The sequence below is a fragment of the Myxocyprinus asiaticus genome, chromosome 16 (assembly GCF_019703515.2).
Source record: "Myxocyprinus asiaticus isolate MX2 ecotype Aquarium Trade chromosome 16, UBuf_Myxa_2, whole genome shotgun sequence".
Taxonomy (NCBI): Eukaryota; Metazoa; Chordata; class Actinopteri; order Cypriniformes; family Catostomidae; genus Myxocyprinus; species Myxocyprinus asiaticus.
Window position 1 is genome coordinate 29,120,555 of NC_059359.1, and position 20,203 is coordinate 29,140,757.

The window sequence follows — 20,203 nt, forward strand, 5'->3', positions numbered from 1 at the left end:
GAATTTATCAAAAGAATATATACTTTTTTTCTTGTATAATGGACATAAAACACGTTTAAGTTAGAGAAAATATAATTTAAGATGATGCCATGCAATTTGCACAAGGTGGCGCTGAGTGTACAGATACTGCTGATAAAATGATCTTAAGTGTCCTGAAAAAGATGTCACAATGCAAAAAATCTTAATGGTCCTAATTGTAGTCTTCGTTTGCTTTATGTTTAATATGATTTCATATTTTTTGTGTTGATTTGGGGTTAAATATGACCAGGTGATTATCTTGACAGTTTAGAAAATTCTGTAGAGACAGAATTTTCTTCTATAGAGATAAAGGAGAGACCATAGCAAATACAATTCTTGCATTCCCATTTGCTCCAACTGTAAAACACACAAGTAGGAGAGATGAATTATGACAGTCAGAAGAAAAAGATAATTTACTGTCTCTCCCTTAGCAGCTCTATTTGAAATCCCATTGCAGCAGTGTTGACAAGTTTTTTTTAAATTAATACCAGAATAAAATAAACTGTGGTGATATATTAAATAATTGATAATGACAATAAAAAGATGCCAGAACAACACCATTATGATGGTAAAAGGCATGTTTCCCCATGGACTGCTGAAAGTAACTGTTGTCTGATGAAATAATTTTTTTTTTCCAAGCAACAAATGCTGTACATCACAAGTAATTTATTTTATCATGTCACTGTAGATGTTTCTCCAGTGACAGATTTTTTACAGTTTTTTATGGGCTAGTATTTTTTGCTTTATGCTGCCATTGATGATTGATCAGTCACATGACAAATGTTTCCAGAACTGAGCGCTCATGAGAAAAGATGGCAGCCTCAATATTGCATACTTCTGAAGCTTCATGTGCCAGTAAAGCAACTGCCATTGAGCTGAATAGTAAATGCAAACAGTTAGTTCTCTCCAGAACTTTGGTTTGGATAGAGAATAAAGACAAGTCTGTGAAAAGCACAAGAGGTCACAAGAGCAAGAGGTGAGAACGGGTGAGAAAAGCCTTTCTCGCATATCTCAGCTCTGACAACCTGCACAAACGAGAAATCTCTGTAATATTTATTGCAACAGTTACAAGTACGTATGTAAGTCTTCCTTTCATTCTCTCTCACATGCAGAAACAAGTCACAAAAACAAAAACACAACATTCCTGCAAACATCATCTACATTTCATAGCCACCCCATCTAACAGTGCTATCAGTGCACAATCTTTATTATTTAATGGCTTCTCTGAAGTACTTTTATCAGCCCAGAGGAGTCTGGAATGCCCATTACATATTCAACAGAAGGCCGATAGAGAACGAAAACAGAAAAGGACAAGTAAAAAGGTGTTTTTCAAGGGCAGCCTGTCAGGAAGTCTGCGTTGCAGGATGAGAGAGGTGTGTTAGATAAAGTTGAAGGTCTTTTCTAGCCATGTGCAAGGTTGAGGCAGTGATGCAGTAAACAACAGGGGCATCTGCATACAAATAAGTTCCACATTCAAAGAGGGTTAGGGTTAGTCCTCTCCCTGCAGTCGTTTATGAAAATGCTATTTCATTAAAATAAATTACATTCATATAATTTATTAGTTTCCAGGAACCATGCTATTCAACAAAACAGATGATTTACAGCACCTCTCGTTTGAACAGCTCTCTTATCAAATGTTATATTATTGTATACATAATCATACTATATACTCTATTAATATAGTATGATTATGTATATTCCTTCAAAATATACTTCTGTGGTAAATCTGTCAGTGATTACTAACCAGTCATTCATTTTTGGGGTCTGAGGTAAATTTCAGATGTTTAAGAATTTTTAAGTAGAGGAGACGCAGTTAATGCGGCAGTGCTTAGCAGAGTGTAGGTCTACTGCTTAATTCTCTATAATGAGCATGTTTTATGTTTTATGTTTTATAAACTTGCTGACCTCTGCTGGTAAAGGACTGAATTGCATGTTCAAATATTTTAGGTGTTCTACTGGGAAATAAGAGAGGGATAGATCTGTCACTATTGACTGATAAGTTTAATCTTAACATTTACATAATATGGAAGGCATCTGGCATATTTGTATACATAAACTGATGACTTATTTCTCTATATTAGAGCGTTAAAAACATTACATGAGAAAATAATAACATTTGCAACCATACAGTGAGAGCTGTCATGTGTCAGTTATACCAACTAAATGGTGTATTTTATAAAAGTGAAATATAATACTACCATCAAAGAAAATGTATCACCACAAACCAAAAAGTTCCAAAAAGTAATAAATAATAAACAGATGGAGCATTTTCATGCTCACACACAGGTTTAAGATCAGAGAAGACATCACTAATTAAATACAGATGGTGCTGCTGCATTCTAGTGACTACAGAACACAAAATCATTACACATCTAATCCTCCTCAAAAAAGGATCTGCTTTAGATATGTTATTAACTGTTAAGTTTTTAAGAGAAATTTGGAAAGAGACAATTAAAAGCAAGGTTCCTCCAGGCTTCTTTGTAATGACATAATTACATTATAATTGTATTATATCCAAAAGTGTGCTATAACCAGGGGTTAAATTTGGACCCCCCCCCCCCCCAAATTGAGCACTGGTTGCATATTAATTTGTGAAATAGAAATAGAATGAAGTGACAAACAACTGCCCTTTTTTTTTTTTTTTTTTTTTTTTTTTTTTTGATCGGAGGTGCCAGAACGCCCCAATTTAACCCCTGGATATAATATATATTCAAGATAAAATGTCTAAAAAGAGAGTGAAGTTTGGGGGGTTAATAAAGACTATTCTCTATCCCCTAACCCTACCCCAACATCTGACTCTCACAGAAATATTTTTTGGCATTTCCATTAAATCATTATTTAGCATGTTTAATAAGCCGTTTCCCTCATGGAGACTGTTGGCTGTTACCCACATTTTTGGTGATTTCAGGAGACCCCAGAATGTAGGCAGAACATGACCCCATCCCCCCCACCCCCACGCAAATCACTGCATGGCACAAAATCAGCATTATCCAGCAAAAAACTGGCAGACAGTGTCAACAGCTCTCAGATGGAATGGTTTCCCACTACCTGAGAGGATGAAGAAGATTCCAGAAATGAAGGCCAGAATGGTGCGTTGGGGACGGATGTGGCCCACGTTACTGATGATGAAGGCCATGAACACAAAGAGAAGAGACACCATAGGGAAGGGTGTAGCTGTCCTCACCATCTCTGCCAGAACAGGGAATACATGTGTGTGAGAGTTGGTTGTACAGATGTAACAAGTAACTTTGTTGTGATAAAGTAACTTTCACTCACTGAGGATATTTGCTGTGTTTTCTGTTGTAATTTCAATCTCTGGTTCCGTAAAATACTCAGAGGCGACACATCTACCTTTCTCTGAACCTAGGAGAGAGAGAGGAGATATATTAACATAATATGAATAATAAATGACAGAAAACATGGATATAAATAAAAATTTTACTAAGAGAGGCAAATTATAAACAGATATTCTTGTTTAAGTATATATGTACTGCTCAAGAATTTATTTATTTTTTTTCAAATATACTGCTGTGCAAAGGCAAACCACAGTAAGTACACATTTTGACCGAATTTAGTTATGCCCGAAATCAGGTATCTTAGACTGTGATCTGTCTTGTGACAGACAGTTTTTGCTCATCTGTGCTCAGATTAAAAGAAAACAGTGTGAGACTATTTTATAATCCACATTTGGCTGGACAATCAAAAACTTTGAATTTGTTTTTCTTTGTTTCAGTGTTGCCATAGTTACTGTGTTTTGGCTTTAAAGAGCAGTATAGGTTTGCTGTGTGTGTGCTTGTCTAACTACTATACCGTATACTACATCCTCCTCTGTGTCTGTGTGCTAACAAAAAACACCACAGCACCATGCATATGTGATCTGTATGTTACATAAGTATTTATTATAAACAATACTCTCCAGAGGTTGTGCACAACTGTGTGTGTCCCCACCTGCTATGAAACACACTCTCCAGAGACCAGAGTGCAATGCCATCTTGACATCGATTGTTTGGTTCTGCTGCAGTATGATGCCCTCCTCCATCAGCAGCCAATAATCTGTCGCCACGGCAACCCCCACCAACAGCAGTCCGCACGCCCCAAACACTGTGGAGAGCAGAGTCAGAACCCTGCTGCTGCAAGAGCTCATCTACACACACAGACACCATATACATACAACAAAAGAGAGAAAACAGTCAGTATATCAGAAGAGAACAGAAATCCATAGCCACACAGCAATTACATTAGGGATATACAGTATATTTGTAATGGAGAGGGAAACTGCACCATAAAAAGAGACTTGTGCTCAACTGTTGTTTTTCTTCAGTTCACCAGTAAAACAGCAAAATAGGAGTGTAAAAGATCAGGAGAGACACCAAAAGTGATATCCCGCGAGTTTCTATCCCACTGTGGCAATAATCAACCAATCACACGAAAGGTCAAAGTTCACCTGGCTTAAGGGGTGGCAGTCATTGTGGCAGAAAGTGAAACATTATTGGCAGTGATTCAAATGGCACAACACACACATCACGCACGCATACAGAGCCATGACTCATAGCTTTACTGTGAGACACACAACTCATCTGTGTAGAGAAAGAAACAGATGTGCACACACACAGCATTATAAGTAAACACACACCGTTCTTGCCCACTAATTCATTCTGGCATGCCTTTGCAATGCAATTCAGTGTTCAGAGGCAATGAGATGCTTTTTTATTTATGCTTTAAAAAGGAGGCAGAGAGAGAGAGAGAGAGAGAGAGAGAGAGAGAGAGAGAGAGAGATTCAATGAATGTACCCCAAATCAAAAAGTGTATTATTCTTAGAGAAAAAGCCAAATGTGCCAAAATGCAGCAAGATTTGTAATATCCTGCCACTAACTGAGGTACAATGATCTTTAATCTCCCTGAACACCCACACCACTGTGTTTAGTGTTTTGTTGTGCTAAAACAATTTCACCAACAAAACGATTTAAATGCAATTACAAAATAATGTCATTAACACTTTATATTAATGGTGCTGTCAGCGATTTTTTCATGGAAAGGTATGCAAAAAAATGTCCTACTCCCTGAAAGATATTAATGTAATACGTGTCGTAAGATATCTCACCAGTCTCTGTGACAGCACTAGACTCTGTAAACAGCAAATAAAAATGTGTCTGCGATCCGCAGACAATGACTCTTTCTGCCTGTCAGTCATTTTGCATGTTCACATAGTATTGTAGTTGCAGCGAATTATTGAGTCATAATGCATTTTTATGCTATGTTGTTCATAACAGTTGTCAGTTGAGGGCACTATGTTACTACTGTTGTGTTTAACCATTTCTGCTCTCAATAAAGCTCATTTTGGTATCTTTGGAGTGCGGGGTTTTGGAAAGAGGGGGTGTGGCTAATCCAATGGCTCAGTTTCGTGGAAGTAGAACAGCTGAAATCATCATGGTTACTTGTGTAACCTCCGTTCCCTGATGGAGGGAACGAGACGTTGTGTCGATGTAGTGACACTAGGGGTCACTCTTGGGAGCCCGAGACACCTCTGGTCTTTGTTGGCGAGTGGTATTTGCATGCCACTCCCCCGGACATACGGGTATAAAAGGAGCTGGTATGCAACCACTCATTCAGGTTTTATGCTGAGGAGCCGATATAAGGTCCGGCCATGTCAGCGGGTAGTTCAGCGTTATGGCAGGAGGGACACAATGTCTCGTTCCCTCCATCAGGGAATGGAGGTTACACAAGTAACCATGACGTTCCCTATCTGTCACTCATTCGACGTTGTGTCGATGTAGTGACACTAGGGGTCCGTATACGAAATGCCACAATTGGCTGAACTGTGTTAAGTGAACTGGAGGTGTGTGATGGGCAGACTACTGTGTGCCTCATAGCCAGCACACCAGGTCAACACGTAACCTCCCCCAACATAGTTATGAGTGTCGAACGGCCCTTTCTGGGGACAAGTCGACTACCCAAGAGATAGAGACAGGCTTAACCCAGTCGTGGCCTCTTTTCCCCTTCTTTTTTTTCCACTCCCTAAAAAAGAAGGGGGATTATCCGACTGGGCCGCCAGGTCTAGTCGAGGGGTGTCCCTCCCAAGGGGAAGACACAGCAGAGACCACACCTCGCCCAAAGTGAGGGGGGATATTTAAGTGGAAGGTTACGTCACATGGTCTTTCCAACCATGTGGAGAGTCTTCAAGGTAGATCCTGCCCAATGGAGGAGGAGTTACTACAAACATGGAGACTGGGGCAGAGGGGCTCTGCCCAATGAAGACGCAGTTTGCCAACAGGGAAATGAATTAGCGGAAGATATATATCGCATGGGGTTAGCCTTACAGGGAACCGCCACATGCGGAGCACCTACCCCAGAACAGGACTCTTAGTTAGCACGTGTACTGGGCCAGCAGCGAATCTCTCCGAAAACTCGACTGCCACAGGGCTCGGAGGAAGTCAACCAGGGAACAAACTTGTGAACACTACTGGGAATTAATGGCGCAAGTCTTCAGCTCAAAAAGAGGTGGAAGGCGCTATGTGCAAGCGATACACCTGGCCAGCTATCCCGGGCTTATCCGCTTGTGTTGCGTGCCACTACCTGGGATGAAACCGGTTCCACCCGGAGGTTGTAGAATCTTGCAAAGGTGTTGGGTGTTTCCCAGCCCGCTGCTCTGCAAATGTCTTTTAGAGAGGCACCTCTGGCCAGGGCCCAGGAAGCCGCTACACCCCTGGTAGAATGGGCTTGTAGCCCTACCGGGGGCGGCATGTCCTGGGCGAGATATGCCATAGTTATGGCGTCAATGAGCCAGTGGGCGATCCTCTGCTTGGAGACAGCGCTTCCTTTCCGCTGTGCACCAAAGCAGACAAAGAGCTGCTCAGAGGTTCTAAATCTCTGCGTGCGATCCAAATAGATGCGTAAAGTGTGCACCGGACACAGCAACGACAGGGCTGGGTCTGCCTCCTCCTGGGGCAGCGCTTGCAGGTTCACCACCTGGTCCCTAAAAGGGGTGGTGGGAACCTTGGGCACATAGTCGGGGTCTCAGGATCACATGAGAGTAACCCGGACCGAACTCCAGGCACGTTTCGCTGACAGAGAACACTTGCAGGTCACCTACCCTCTTGATGGAAGTGAGCGCAGTCAGGAGGGCAGTCTTCAAGGAGAGTGCCTTAAGCTCGGCTGACTGCAAAGGCTCAAAGGGGGCTCTCTGTAGACCCTGAAGAACTACAGAGAGGTCCCATGAGGGAACGAGGCGTGGTCTGGAGGGATTCAGCCTCCTGGCGCCTCTTAGGAACCTGATGATCAGGTCGTGCTTCCCTAAGGACTTACCGTCGACTGCATCGTGGTGTGCTGCTATGGCGGCAACGTACACCTTCAAGGTGGAAGGGGAAAGCCTCCCTTCCAACCTCTCCTGCAGGTAGGAAAGCACTGATCCGACTGCGCATCTCTGGGGGTCTTCACGTCGGGAAGAACACCACTTAGCGAACAGACGCCACTTAAAGGCATACAGGCGCCTCGTAGAGGGGGCCCTAGCCTGAGTGATCGTGTCTACCACTGCAGGTGGTAGACCGCTTAGGTCTTCCACGTCCCGTCCAGGGGCCAGACATGGAGATTCCAGAGGTCTGGTCGCAGGTGCCAGAGGGTGCCCCGTCCCTGAGAAAGAAGGACCTTCCTCAGGGGAATTCACCAGGGGGGAGCTGTCACGAGGAGCGTGAGTTCCGAGAACCACGTCTGGGTGGGCCAGTAGGGTGCTACCAGGATGACCAGCTCCTCGTCCTCCCTGACCTTGCACAGTGTCTGTGCAAGCAGGCTCACTGGGGGAAATGCATATTTGCACAGGTCAGGGGTCAGCTGTGTGCCAGCACGTCTATGCCGAGGGGGGCCTCGGTCAAGGCGTACCAGAGCGGGCAGTGGGGAGGATTCTTGGGAGGCGAACAGGTGCACCTGTGCCTGTCGAATTGACTCCAAATCAGCTGGACCACCTGAGGGTGGAGTCTCCACTCTCCCCTGAGGGTAACCTGTCGTGACAGCACATCCGCTGTAGTGTTGAGGTTGCCCGGGATGTGAGTGGCTTGCAGAGACTTGAAGTGCTGCTGACTCCAGAGGAGGAGACGGCAGGCGAGTTGTGACATACAACGAGAGCACAGACCGCCTTGGTGGTTGACATATGCTACCGTTGCTGTGTTGTGCGAGCCACGCGTCCAAGTTCTGTGCAAGGGGGACCAAGGGGACAATGTCGTCAGACGTACCGGCAGGTGGGGCCTCGCGGCGGGGCGGAGCTCGAGGTGCCACACCAAGTCGTGGCCGTGCTGAGTCTAGGGACATCGAAGCACTTACCTGGCTCCTTGTGACCAACCCTGGAACAGCCTGGGGAGGAAGAGGCCTGTCCTCGTAACCCATGGAGACTGCCACAGCTGGGCGCTCAGGGGCAGAAAGGCCACCACTGGAGCACCAATCCTGCAAGAAAAAACCCGTGGACGGTAGTCGAGACCGCGCCGTGACCTTCGTCGCTCGGAGAGCGAGGTCGGTCGCCGAGCGCAGTTCCTGCATCAAATCTGGGGTGGAAATACCCTCGTGCAGTTATTTCAACGCCTTGGCTTGGTGGACCTGCAGGAGAGTCATGGCGTGCATGGCAGAGGCGACTTGTCCAGCAGACTTGTCTTTAGCCGTCAGGGACGACGTGAGCCTACAGGGCTTGGACGGGAGCTTAGGGCGTCCGCGCCAGGTGGCGGCGCTCTGCGGGCATAGGTGCACCGCGAGAGCCTTATCCACTGGGGGAATCGCCGTATAGCCCCTGGCCGCCCCGCCATCGAGGGTAGTGAGAGCGGGGGAACTGCAAAATCGGGGCCGGGCAGAAAAAGGTGCCTCCCACGAAGAATGGCACTGGAGCGGGGCGTGGCTGCTTTGAGCGGCGGCGCGAGCCCAGGAACCAATCATCAAGCTGCGAGGGTTCAGGGGAGAGTGGAGGGTTCCACTCTAACCTGACGCTCGCGGCCACCCGGGAAAGCATGTCCGTCATTTCGGCCTGTGACTGGGCAATCGTCCCCGAAGAGGGAAGCCCAGCTGAGGCTTCTGCGTCCGACTGGACAAGCCCGCTCTCCGATGCTGCGCTCGAGAGCTCATCATCTTCACGGGCTCTGAACAAGAAGACAGACTCGCCGTGAGATGAGCCGGCGAACTCATCCAGAAGCGTGCTGGGGAATGGGAGGTCCGCGGGGGGATACCCGGCAGAGACGATCCCACTGGGGTCCCCAAATCGCCCCCAGTGCTAGCCGCGCTGGCCTCATACCCGTAGGTAGAATGTCCGAGGCGGGGAGCCGCTGGGGTGGCTTGCTTTCTTACGAAAGCAAGCCGCGACCGCAACGTTGCCATGGTCATGTTCTCGCAGTGAGAACATGAACCATCCACAAACACTGCCTCCGTGTGGGTCGCAGCCAAGACACGAAAGACAGCGATCATGACCATCCAAAGTTGAGAGGTAACGACCATAACCAGGAATAACACACAATCGGAAAGGCATCTTTAAAAAGACGCGTCTTTAAAAAGACGTTCCGTGTGTGCCGCTCTTTTAGAGAACTATATACTCTTTTAGAGGAGGAAAAGCTCTTCCAGAAAATATACTCTCTTGTTTTTCTGCTGAAGCACCCAAGGGCGTTCTCTGCAGTGCACCAGTGCAGAGGAGGGAGAAGCCGCTGAAATGCGCCATCAGATCCAGCAGAGGTGAATGAACAGTAGAATTCAGCTCAATGAGCATGACCGTTCAGCTCTGAAGAGAAAATCTGAATGAGTGGTTGCATACCAGCTCCTTTTATACCCGTATGTCCGGGGGAGTGGCATGCAACTACCACTCGCCAATTTTCATTGGCCTTTTATCAAAGACCAGAGGTGTCTCAGGCTCCCAAGAGTGACCCCTAGTGTCACTACATCGACACAACGTCGAGTGAGTGACAGATAAGGAACGCTTACAGCATCTTTAATGTTCCATTTGTTAAGGGAATATAAAGGGGTTCATTTATGACTATAACTCACTGACAAATAGGCAATTCCAGCATTATGGATGTGACATTTGCAGTGAAAATGTGAAATTTTAATTCATAAGTACAGTATATCAAACTTTTTCAGTGTTCAATCATAGACCCCTGCAAACAGAGTCCAGACATCAGAAAACTTTCAGTCTAGACAAGTTTTTTTTTCTTCTTTTTTTCTTCTTCAGTTTAGATCAGGAAATGAGCTTGCGTTATGGATGTGACAAAAATGGACATGAGTTTTGGGAGACCACACACTCTGTAAAATCTCTGTGAATTGAAATGCACAATCCAGAAATAATAATAGCCACATAATGTAGAAGGGTTGGCACTACTAAGATCATGTTATATTTTTATTCGTTGTCATTTTCACATAAATGTGGAGCATTACGCATTACGGACGTGACATCTATTCATTACGGACGTTACAGTTGTGAAAGCAGCTCTTACATCACGAGGAAAAAACATCCAAAATGTTTTGAAACCTGCAGACTTTGAAACACTGTTATGATGTCCATCAAGGCTGCATGATGAATTAAAACAAGATTAAAATTGGCATTTTTCCACGGTATGGTTAACATTTCCATGGAATTGTCCAATTGCATTTTAAGTCATTGATTTGGGGTTATAACCACATGCATAAAAAGTTACTTGCAATATCTGCCAAATAGGACTGAATGCACATAACTGCATAGAGAGCTATAGGATGCTCCCTTTTTTACATTAAAGGTGCCTATTGATGGTTTAACCTCCGGTGTGCTCTCTGTCTGCACTGGTCTCAGAACAGTTTGAACAGCACCTTGTTTTCACCCTAACTCCACATAAAGCCTCTGAAAGCACCATTTACCAGCTTTTGGATGAACCCATTGATTCTCAATGTAATAATGCACAGTGAATATAGGATTAAATGTTATTTCAATGTTATTAAATAAGGAAAAATGTACTAAAGAACACATTAGTTTACATTGTGTTTAGCAGTGTGGCGTTTTGCGATAAACCACTCAAATTTTAAACATGACATATCGGAAGAAACCCGAAACTCTAATCTTTTTACAGATTTCAATGTAGAAACGTAATTAGGTTTCTTATCAGATGTAGTTTTGCTGCTGTTTTTCCCAAAGACAAACTCTGCTATGGTCGGCGCCATGTTGTTTGGTCACATGACTCCGTACGTTAAAAGTTTAACCCTTTACTAATCTGCCAAATAGTGAGCAAAATACGTCACGTTATAAATTCTTAATAACACTTAAAACATTATTAACCTATGAAAATGTACCTTAATGTAAAGTGGACAGCTGAAATGCATTTATTAAGGAGTTTCCAACAATATAAACATGTACATAAAAGTTCAGCTTGGTTTAATGACAAACTCTGCTATGGTCGGCGCCATTTTGTTTGGTCACATGACTCTGTACGTTAAAAGTTTAACCCTTTACTAATCAGTCGGTTTAAAAAAATGTAAACTATGCGTTGCATATAGAGAAGCAAAAATACAATGTCCACGCATGTGTACGTGGGGTCGCACAAAGTTCTAAACATGAAGAGTCTCAAGAAAAATGACATAATCCCTCCTTTTAATCTCACTATATTAATATATAGTCTATTTTGCTACATTTTGCGACATAAATCTTGAATTAGGGCATTTTATGTTTTTGATTAGTATTGGATTAGTGAAGAGGTGTATTAATTAAGCATTTATAACATGTAAGTCAAATGCTCACTATAAGCCAAGTATAAGATGAAAATTGCCCTTTTAATGCATGTTGCTTTTACTGCATATAAATGATTTATAATGCATTTGTAAATGACTTATTTGTCATTAGTGAACCCCTTTATAAACCCTTAGCAAACGGAACATTAATGTAAAGTGTTACTACAGTTTCATTGTCATGCTAAAATAGCACTTTGGAGAGGAGAGAGAGAGAGAGAGAGAGAAAGGGGCAAGAGAAGAAACTGCAATGAGGAGAGGCCAAATATGGGGCAGATGACTAAAAATGGCATGTCTGTAGATGTCAGAACATTATGAAATGTGCTCTCTGTGTGAAATGTGCGAGATGACCTCGTGCACCTCTAATTCTCCCAGAGCAACCCTACAATCAATTCTTAATTAATGAGGTCTGTGTTTTATCTTGATTGTGAATGTTTGGATGCAGCGCTGACGAAAACATAAAAGGTCTTTCAAAGCAAAACGTGTCCCCCATTCTCTCTGCATCTGTGCTGAACTCGTACAGTGGGGTTTCATCCTGTCGTTTGCTTTCTGCCTATTTAAGGGTTACAATTTTACAAGTGAATAATAACATGAATGCTGTCATTCGGTTATGTGCACGTTGTTGAAAGAATACATTTCCTGTCGCTCTGCGGCTGCTGCTATGATGACTTTTATGATAGAAATATTTGAAGATGCTGTATACTGTGTGTGTGGGTGTGCTTTTTCATGCTTTCATTTCCCGTCTGTCTTTTAGAGTTGGTGATTCAGCTCGGCACCCTAAGCAACGAGAGATGGAGAAATAGGGATAAGAAGAAAGAGCACAAGAGTGAGAAAGAGTGAAAAAAAGACAAATCCTGAGAAACATCAGAGAACGTCTCAGCTTCTAAAATATATCTCAGGTGTCTAGACAAAATTCTCAGTGCAACACTGTGCCACGTGTACAAGTGCCTGCAAATATCATGCAGTTCTACCTTTTGCCATTTGTCCCAAAACAAAGAGAGATGCAACCAAGAACACCATCAGTCAACATAAAAAGAACCCCAGCGAATGATAGACAGATTTTGCAATGTAATAAAACTGGCATAGATAGAGCACTGTGCTAGTGTTGAGTGCTTTGAAGCAAACACAACAGAGGCAAAAACTCCAGCTTGACCATCTACACTGAGATGCCCACATAAAGAAAGCTTTTTTTTCTTTGCAAGGCTCTTTTGCCCTGCAGCGCTTCTGCGCCCTCAAGGCTTTGTGCACTGATGTAGAAGAGAAGTAACTTCTTCATGACAAGCCCAGCCTGCAAAAGATCAACATCAAACTCACATACAACAATCAGCCACTGCAAATTCCTTATGTTTTTATTTTTTATTTGTTGGGAACACACAAGGCTATCAGCACTCAAAAGTGGTCTTGTCCTGTCTTTTTTGGAAAGAAACCACTGTGCTACATCAAAGCTTGAGGTATTAGTATTGTTTTAACATGAACAGTGTGACTGTGAACACACTTCATGATCTTATTTATATTTACAAAGTGACTTTCAGTACTTTCAAATATACAATATGAGTCCATGCATTCCCTGGGAATCAAACCCATGACCTTGGTGTTGCTAGCACCATGCTGTGCCAGTTGACCTACAGAAACACAAGCTTGCCCACTCTTCAAGACTTATCCATGAGTTGATGTTGCACAAAGTATTGTACTTACAGTCTGTACTTACTCTCTCAGTGTGGATAAAGTGTACTTGATCATCAATTTTGGATCTGCATCCTATTAAGTATCTCACACTTGTTTAATTAAAGGATACTTCTAAGATATTTACAAGATAGCTGAATGTATTACAGTAAATGTGTTAACAAAAGGGGTACAGTGAGAAACAAGGACAGAGAGAGAGAGAGAGAGAGAGAGAGAGAGAGAGAGAGAGAGAGAGAGAGAGAGAGAGAGCGAGCGAGCGAGAGAGAGAGAAGATGTAGGCTAATGTATGGAAAGACCTTGGCCCAGTAATGATGGAGTTCCCACCTACATGCCAGCGCGCGCCTCCTGGGGCACTTGAGTGAGCCAGTTACAAACTACCATTCACACTCTTCTGCCGATGGTTATTAACACAAACTGCTCAACAGCTGCAAATGTTAGTATAAATCACTGCAATCCAGTATCCTAAACCACCCTTGAGGTTTACAATCTACAACCGACCACAAACAACCCACTTTTCTATGATAAATCTTTTCCCACATATTTTCACGAATGACACAACACGCGACGCGCTCGCGCACCTGCTGGGATTATGGAAACGCCTCTGTTAACGCAGTCAACGCGCAACTTCTGTCCATAACACTTGACAAAGGTCTGGTGTTAAAATGTGTTTCGAGTCAGTCACACGTCAGTTGATAACAGTAAACAACAATGAAAACAGACAAAAGAAGCGTGTACTCACCCTGCCCGTGCGCGTGGAGCTGACGAGTGTGCAGAGAGCGCGCAGGCACAAGCCTCACACCAGGGGTGCCTGGCAAAAGTTCCTCTCTCTCTCTCTCTCTCTCTCTCTCTCTCTCTCTCTCTCTCTCTCTCTCTCTCTCTCTCTCTCTCTCTATCTATCTCTCTTACGTGCGCATTTCCCACCATAACCCGTTCTCCTCTCCTCCTTTACATCTTCATGCCTTCCATTCCTGTTTTTATTTCAGTAAAATAAAAGTGAAGTGAGAGAGGAAGAGAGAGAACAAGACAGAAACAGAGTTTGTGTGTAATTGATGTCGTGAAACAGAGCAAGAGGTTTGCTTTAGAAATATGCATTGGTAAATGTACTTTTGCGCTGTATATCGATTTAAAGGTGGTTTTCTTGCGTGGAGGTTTTGATTAAAATTAAGTTACTCACAAAATATCAGCTGAAGCTGTTTAATGTCAGTGCTTTTAGGCGGGAAAATGCAGCTGATATCGCAAACCATGTGGTTGTAATTCGATGCATTTGGTGTTCCTGTGCAAGATGTAGACTTGTCAAATTCCAATCCACTCTCTTATGTAAAGAGAGAGAAATGTACAAAGTTAGTCTGGGTGAAAAAGACAAATTAGTCAATAGTTAATTGTGATAGATTAAAAGACAGCCATACAGGGGACAGCATCATTTGCAGTAAAATTATGAGTCAGAAAAGGAGACAGAGGACTCATTTTCTCCTTATATTAGCAATTTGTGTAATTTTCCTTGACATTTAGTCATAATTCAAAAGGATGGCTTTGCAGCAGCACCCAAGACTTACTATTTGTTGGATTTAACAAAAGAAAAGGTGCTGGTCTGTTCCCCTTTACATAATATTGATATATGGTCTTCATCCTGGCAGATGCTGGGAAGTGTAAAGGGTATATTTTGTGCTGTGACAATTACTTACATGTAGCTGAGAAAGTTGCAATGCAGGTGCAAACATGTTATCAGTACAGCTGCGATCATGTTCACATGAGACATACAAATAACCTATAAATCAGATGAATGTCAGATGGTTAAATGGTCATGTTTGTCATCATTTCATTTTATGCCCTAGCCTCATCTCTTCTCTCTCTCTCTCTCTCTCTCTCTCTCTCTCTCTCTCTCTCTCTCTCTCTTTGGTCCCACTGTACTTAAGAGTAGCCCTAACCTCCTAATGGATTATTTTTAGGCATGATATCAATAGCACAGTACACTCTGACCTCAAGGAGTGAATGTGGAAGAAAGAGAGACTGAAAAAGAGATATCTGCATTATAAAAAATTGCACACACAACTAGCAGCATTTTCAGAAAAGCCCTTCATTTCTTTAATACGCCGCTTTTCATACTCTTTTCAACACTGTACAGCTTCAGTTCAAGCAAGAAGATGAGGTCACACAACTAAAAAGAAAGTCAGAGTGGGGCATTAAAAAAAGGATTGACGGAGATGAAGACAGTTACAGTAAGGAGGTTAGGGTAGTTTTTAATAGGCAGGGTATCTAAGGGTATCCTGTTATATCACTCAAGCCCACTGGGATGGCTGATGGAGTGATCAGAGTGGAGAGAGAGAGTGTTGCAATTGAGAGACGAGTGTAAAGGTCTGTCTATCCCTTCTCTCTCTCTGTTAGTCACATATCTCTCTGTGTGTGTGTGTGTGTGTGTGTTTTTTTCTCTATCTATCTATCTATCTATCTATCTATCTATCTATCTATCTATCTATCTACAGGGTTGGGAGGGTTACTTTTGAAATGTATTCCACTACAGATTACAGAATACATGCTGTAAAATGTAATTTGTAACGTATTCCGTTAGATTACTCAAGGTCAGTAACGTATTCTAAATACTTTGGATTACTTCTTCAGCACTGGTAGATTTATTCAGTTCTTTTGACTATAAAAACTCTGCCAGTACAGTAAGACAAAATACACATGTTAAAAATACATTCTCTGAAAAACCTAAATATCTTATGCAGTGTTGTTTCTAAAGCAAGATAAATCAAACTGATCTTGTTTTAAGGATTTTTAGATATTTTTACAGGAAAACAATACAAAAATTATTATCAAGAATATGACTTTTGCCCTAATATCAAAGGTCTTACTGGAAAAAATAAATTATAATCCAACGTGAACTTTCTTGATTAAAAAACATGATCGTGCCAGGTAATTTGTATGTAAAATGGATAGAAATAGCATTTTAGCTTAGCATAAAGATGACAATTTACACAAGGTTTATTTCTATTTCTTCTGCTCCAAACTTACTTCAAACTTACTTCTCTGTCTGCTCGTATGAATGTTACACATCTTAAGAAAGTGTTTCACCGCTGTTCAAATGCACTTTGGATCGCATCATTTATATGTATAAATGTTTTCCATCTGAAAGGACTAAATATTAAATGAAACAAATGACAATAAAATGCAAAGTAATCTCTTCAGTAATCAAAATACTTTTTGAATGTAACTGTATTTGAATTACCAATGATTTAAATTGTAACTGTAGTGGAATACAGTTACTTATATTTTGTATTTTAAATACGTAATCCCGTTACATTTGTTTCATTACTCCCCAACCCTGCCTGTCTGTCTGTCTGTCTGTCTGTCTATCTATCTATCTATCTATCTATCTATCTATCTATCTATCAAACTGTTATCCCGGATGTTGTTTTATCCCAAATATATTGAGTACAACAAACACAAATCCTATTACTATCTCCATTACTTAAATGTTTTGAGTTTGGTGAATTTCATGATTTTCACTCATTCTACTGGAATTTTTGAGTTCCAGAAATGTATCTTAGCTTGTTTTAGTCTGTTGCCAATGGCAACAAAATAAACAAGATTTTTTTATATTATATTAGTGTTTTTTGGAGTTGACACAACTAACAACTTTCAAGTCAGCTTAACATGTTAAATTGTCATTGTATCAATTTGTATACTTAAGTTGAATTTACACATGTATTTGTCACCTTAACTCAAAAACATATGTTAAATCTACTACATTTGGTGCTAGGATACCCGCATTATTTATTGCAAAATTTTTGAGACTAAGATAAACAATATCACCCTAAATGTGGTCCCAATCTAGCGTAACAAAGTTGTAAGGCAGAAAAATGTCTAAGAATTTCATATTATGCAATGGTACTGATTTGCCAGCTCCCCGCCTGCATAACTGCATGTGATATTTTTATATCAATAATCAATAACTTGTGTCAATGCGGAAAGATAAACACAACTAAGTTAAGTTGAGTCAAAGTAAAGATTTTACCTAAAAAAAAATAACAACATACAGGTAAGTGCACAAAATGTAAAGAAAAGTAAATACAGAGAACAATGAGTAACAGTAAATTAAACTGACACTTTCAATATTTAGTGAGGGGTCACCCTCTCTCCCTCAGATCATGACAGTAGAACAATATAATCTGCTGCTAAATCTATAAATTCAGCCGTCTCTCCTAGAACATATGAGAGTTTCTCTATATTACTCATTCTGCTGAATTCAGGCAGGATCTGTCCTATGACTTTTAAATATGTTTAAATCTGATGGTCTCATATTTACTGCACTCAGCGAGAAAGAGAAGTTCCTCCTCTATGACTCTTTGAGTGAAGTGTGAAAACAGTTTGTTCTCGCTGGGTCTCCAGCTCTGTCTGTGCCGACCCGTCACAGACTGTGCTCACTCACACGATACTTTGTAAGGAGCTTCCTGTGACGGAGTCTTTAATTTTGGTCAAATATGGTGCCAGTTTATATTCTGTCTTAATTTTTTGAAAGTAGTTCAATTTGTTTGTTTCTTTGAGTTTGCTATGCCAATAATGGAGGCAGTCTTCATGGGTTGTGTTTTATTTTTGTATAAGTTTTGCCTGCCTGAATTGATGAATTTAGCTGGTGTTTGTCCACTAAGTACTGTATAGGGTCACTCTCTGGGTGTTGTGTATAAATGCACAGTGATGGTAATATTCTGGGGAAGAGTCTGATAGGTGGAACCAGAATTTACTGGCTCTCTTTTGAATGTCAGTCAATAGAGGGAATCTGCCTAGTTCTGCCCTACAGCCCAGGTTAGAAGCACTTCTGTGAACTCCCAGGATTTTTTTATAGAATTCAAGGTGGAAAATTTAAATTGTCCATATTTAGTGGTAAGGCCCAAATACTGCAGTAATTTTCTAGAATTGAGAGGCTTTCACATAATCCCTCTTCAGTAGGTGAGCGCAGCAGCAGGTCGTCTGCATATAGAAGACATCTGATTTCTCTGTCCTCTAGATTGAGTCCAGGGCTAGAAGAGTTTTGAAGCATTGTGGCCAATTCATTTATGTATGTATTAAATAAAGCTGGGCTTTAGACTGCAGCCTTGACAAACTCCCTTATTCTGGCTGAAATAATCAGTTCGTCTGTTGTTTATTTTAATGCAGCATTTGTTGTCTTTGTACATGTCTGTGACGAGGAGGGGGTGGCGCTCCAATGTAACGTGTAAAGGATGGGCAAGGAGGAGGTCGGAACCGGCAGAACAGTCAACATAACTTTAATGACATAAACAAACTTAAAGAAACACAGCGGCTGCGTGTCTGTCTCTCTCTCTCTCTCGAACTGATGCCTCCGGCTTGTCTTTAAACCCCTCCCAGCTGATTAGGACAATTCAGCACCAGGCGTGCATCCTCACGGCCCAGCCACGCCCTCCTCCTAGTCACAATGTCCTTTATTAAATCATAAACCTTTCCTCCTAATCCACTCTGAATCAGTTTAAGGAACAATCCATCATGCCAAACTGAATCAAAAGCTTTTTTTAAATCAATAAAACAACCAAATATTTGTCCTTTTTTTGTTTGGTGGACATGTTTGTGTATAAGTGTGTAGATGTGATCAGTTGTTCTCTGTTTTGGCATGAATCCAATTTGACAGTTGTGTAAAGTCTTATTTTCTTGGAGTTTATCTGTCATTTATAATGCAACCGAATAGTTTGCCAAGGTTGTTGCTTAATGAAATGCCCCTGTAGTTGTTCGGGTTAAATTTGTCACCTTGTTTAAAGATTGGAGTGATTTGATTTTCTTTCCAATTCTCAGGAAAGTGTTCTTATTTTAAGAGCAAATTGAATAATTTGAGAATGGCCTCATTCAGTTTGGGACTGCCATGTTTCAACATCTCATTGCTTATTCCATCTGAGCTGCAAGATTTTTTTATTTTTGAGGGATTTGAATTTTTTCATTGAGTTCCTTCAGTAATATGTTCCATAATTCCTAGAATTAATTTTGATTAACTGCTTCTATTTTGTTGAGCTTTGTTGTCATATGTTTGGCTCTTTTGCATTTTATCAGTGACTTGTCCTTTTTAAGCATTTGTTGACAGATGGTACATGTTTGTTGGCTTGAGGGGTCTCTGTGTTTTTTATTTGATAACATTCATAGTTCTTCTCTTAACATTTGACATTCTTTATCAAACCAGTCAGCTTTCGTGATTTCCTTTTTTTTCTCCTGTTCAGTTTTATTTTCTTCAATGATTTGCTGGCAACTGTGAAAAATTTTTTTTGTCAATTGTTTTGTTGCCAAATTGATGCTTTTCTCATCTTCTCCAAATGTGGTGAAGAGAAACACATCTATCATTTTCTCAACCTGAGTGCTGTGGAGTTTAGCTTCATACTGGGGTGGACTGTCTTTTCTCCAGAAGAATCTTGTTGGGAGGGGATCTAGTTTAGACTTCTGATTTGAAGATGGTAGAAGACTGGCTGACTTGTTCAGACTAATGACAGTGTGACAGTGGTCTGAAAAAGTAGCTGAGGCATCACTCTGAAGTAATTGATCATGTTTTGATCTAGATCTGGGATGTCGTAGTCCACTGTGCTACTACCTAAAGAAGAGCAGTAGGTAAATCGACCCAAAGAATCACCCTATGTTCTGCTGTTCACTATATAGAGACCCAGGCTTTTACAGAGCTGCAGAACTTGTTTTCCATTTTTGTTTATCGTGTTGTCATAGCTCAGACGTGGTTCAGTGGAACACTTATTTTGATTTAAATTTGTATTGTTAATAATATACTTACAATACCGGTCAAAAGTTTTGA

General features: G+C 41.6%; 1 protein-coding gene across 1 annotated transcript in view; it reads right to left on the reverse strand.

Moving 5' to 3' along the window:
• The window catches only part of LOC127453736 (voltage-dependent calcium channel gamma-7 subunit-like), a 28,311-nt gene extending 14,072 nt beyond the window's left edge, over window positions 1-14,239 (reverse strand). Inside the window, exons 1-4 of the mRNA XM_051720385.1 lie at window positions 14,147-14,239; window positions 3,967-4,162; window positions 3,295-3,381; window positions 3,067-3,207 (exon numbers count right to left, since the gene is read on the reverse strand). Coding sequence (XP_051576345.1) covers window positions 3,067-3,207; window positions 3,295-3,381; window positions 3,967-4,162 — 424 coding nt within the window. The 5' untranslated portion in view covers window positions 14,147-14,239. The remainder of the gene's footprint in view (window positions 1-3,066; window positions 3,208-3,294; window positions 3,382-3,966; window positions 4,163-14,146) is intronic.
• Between the last annotated feature and the right edge of the window lie 5,964 nt (window positions 14,240-20,203).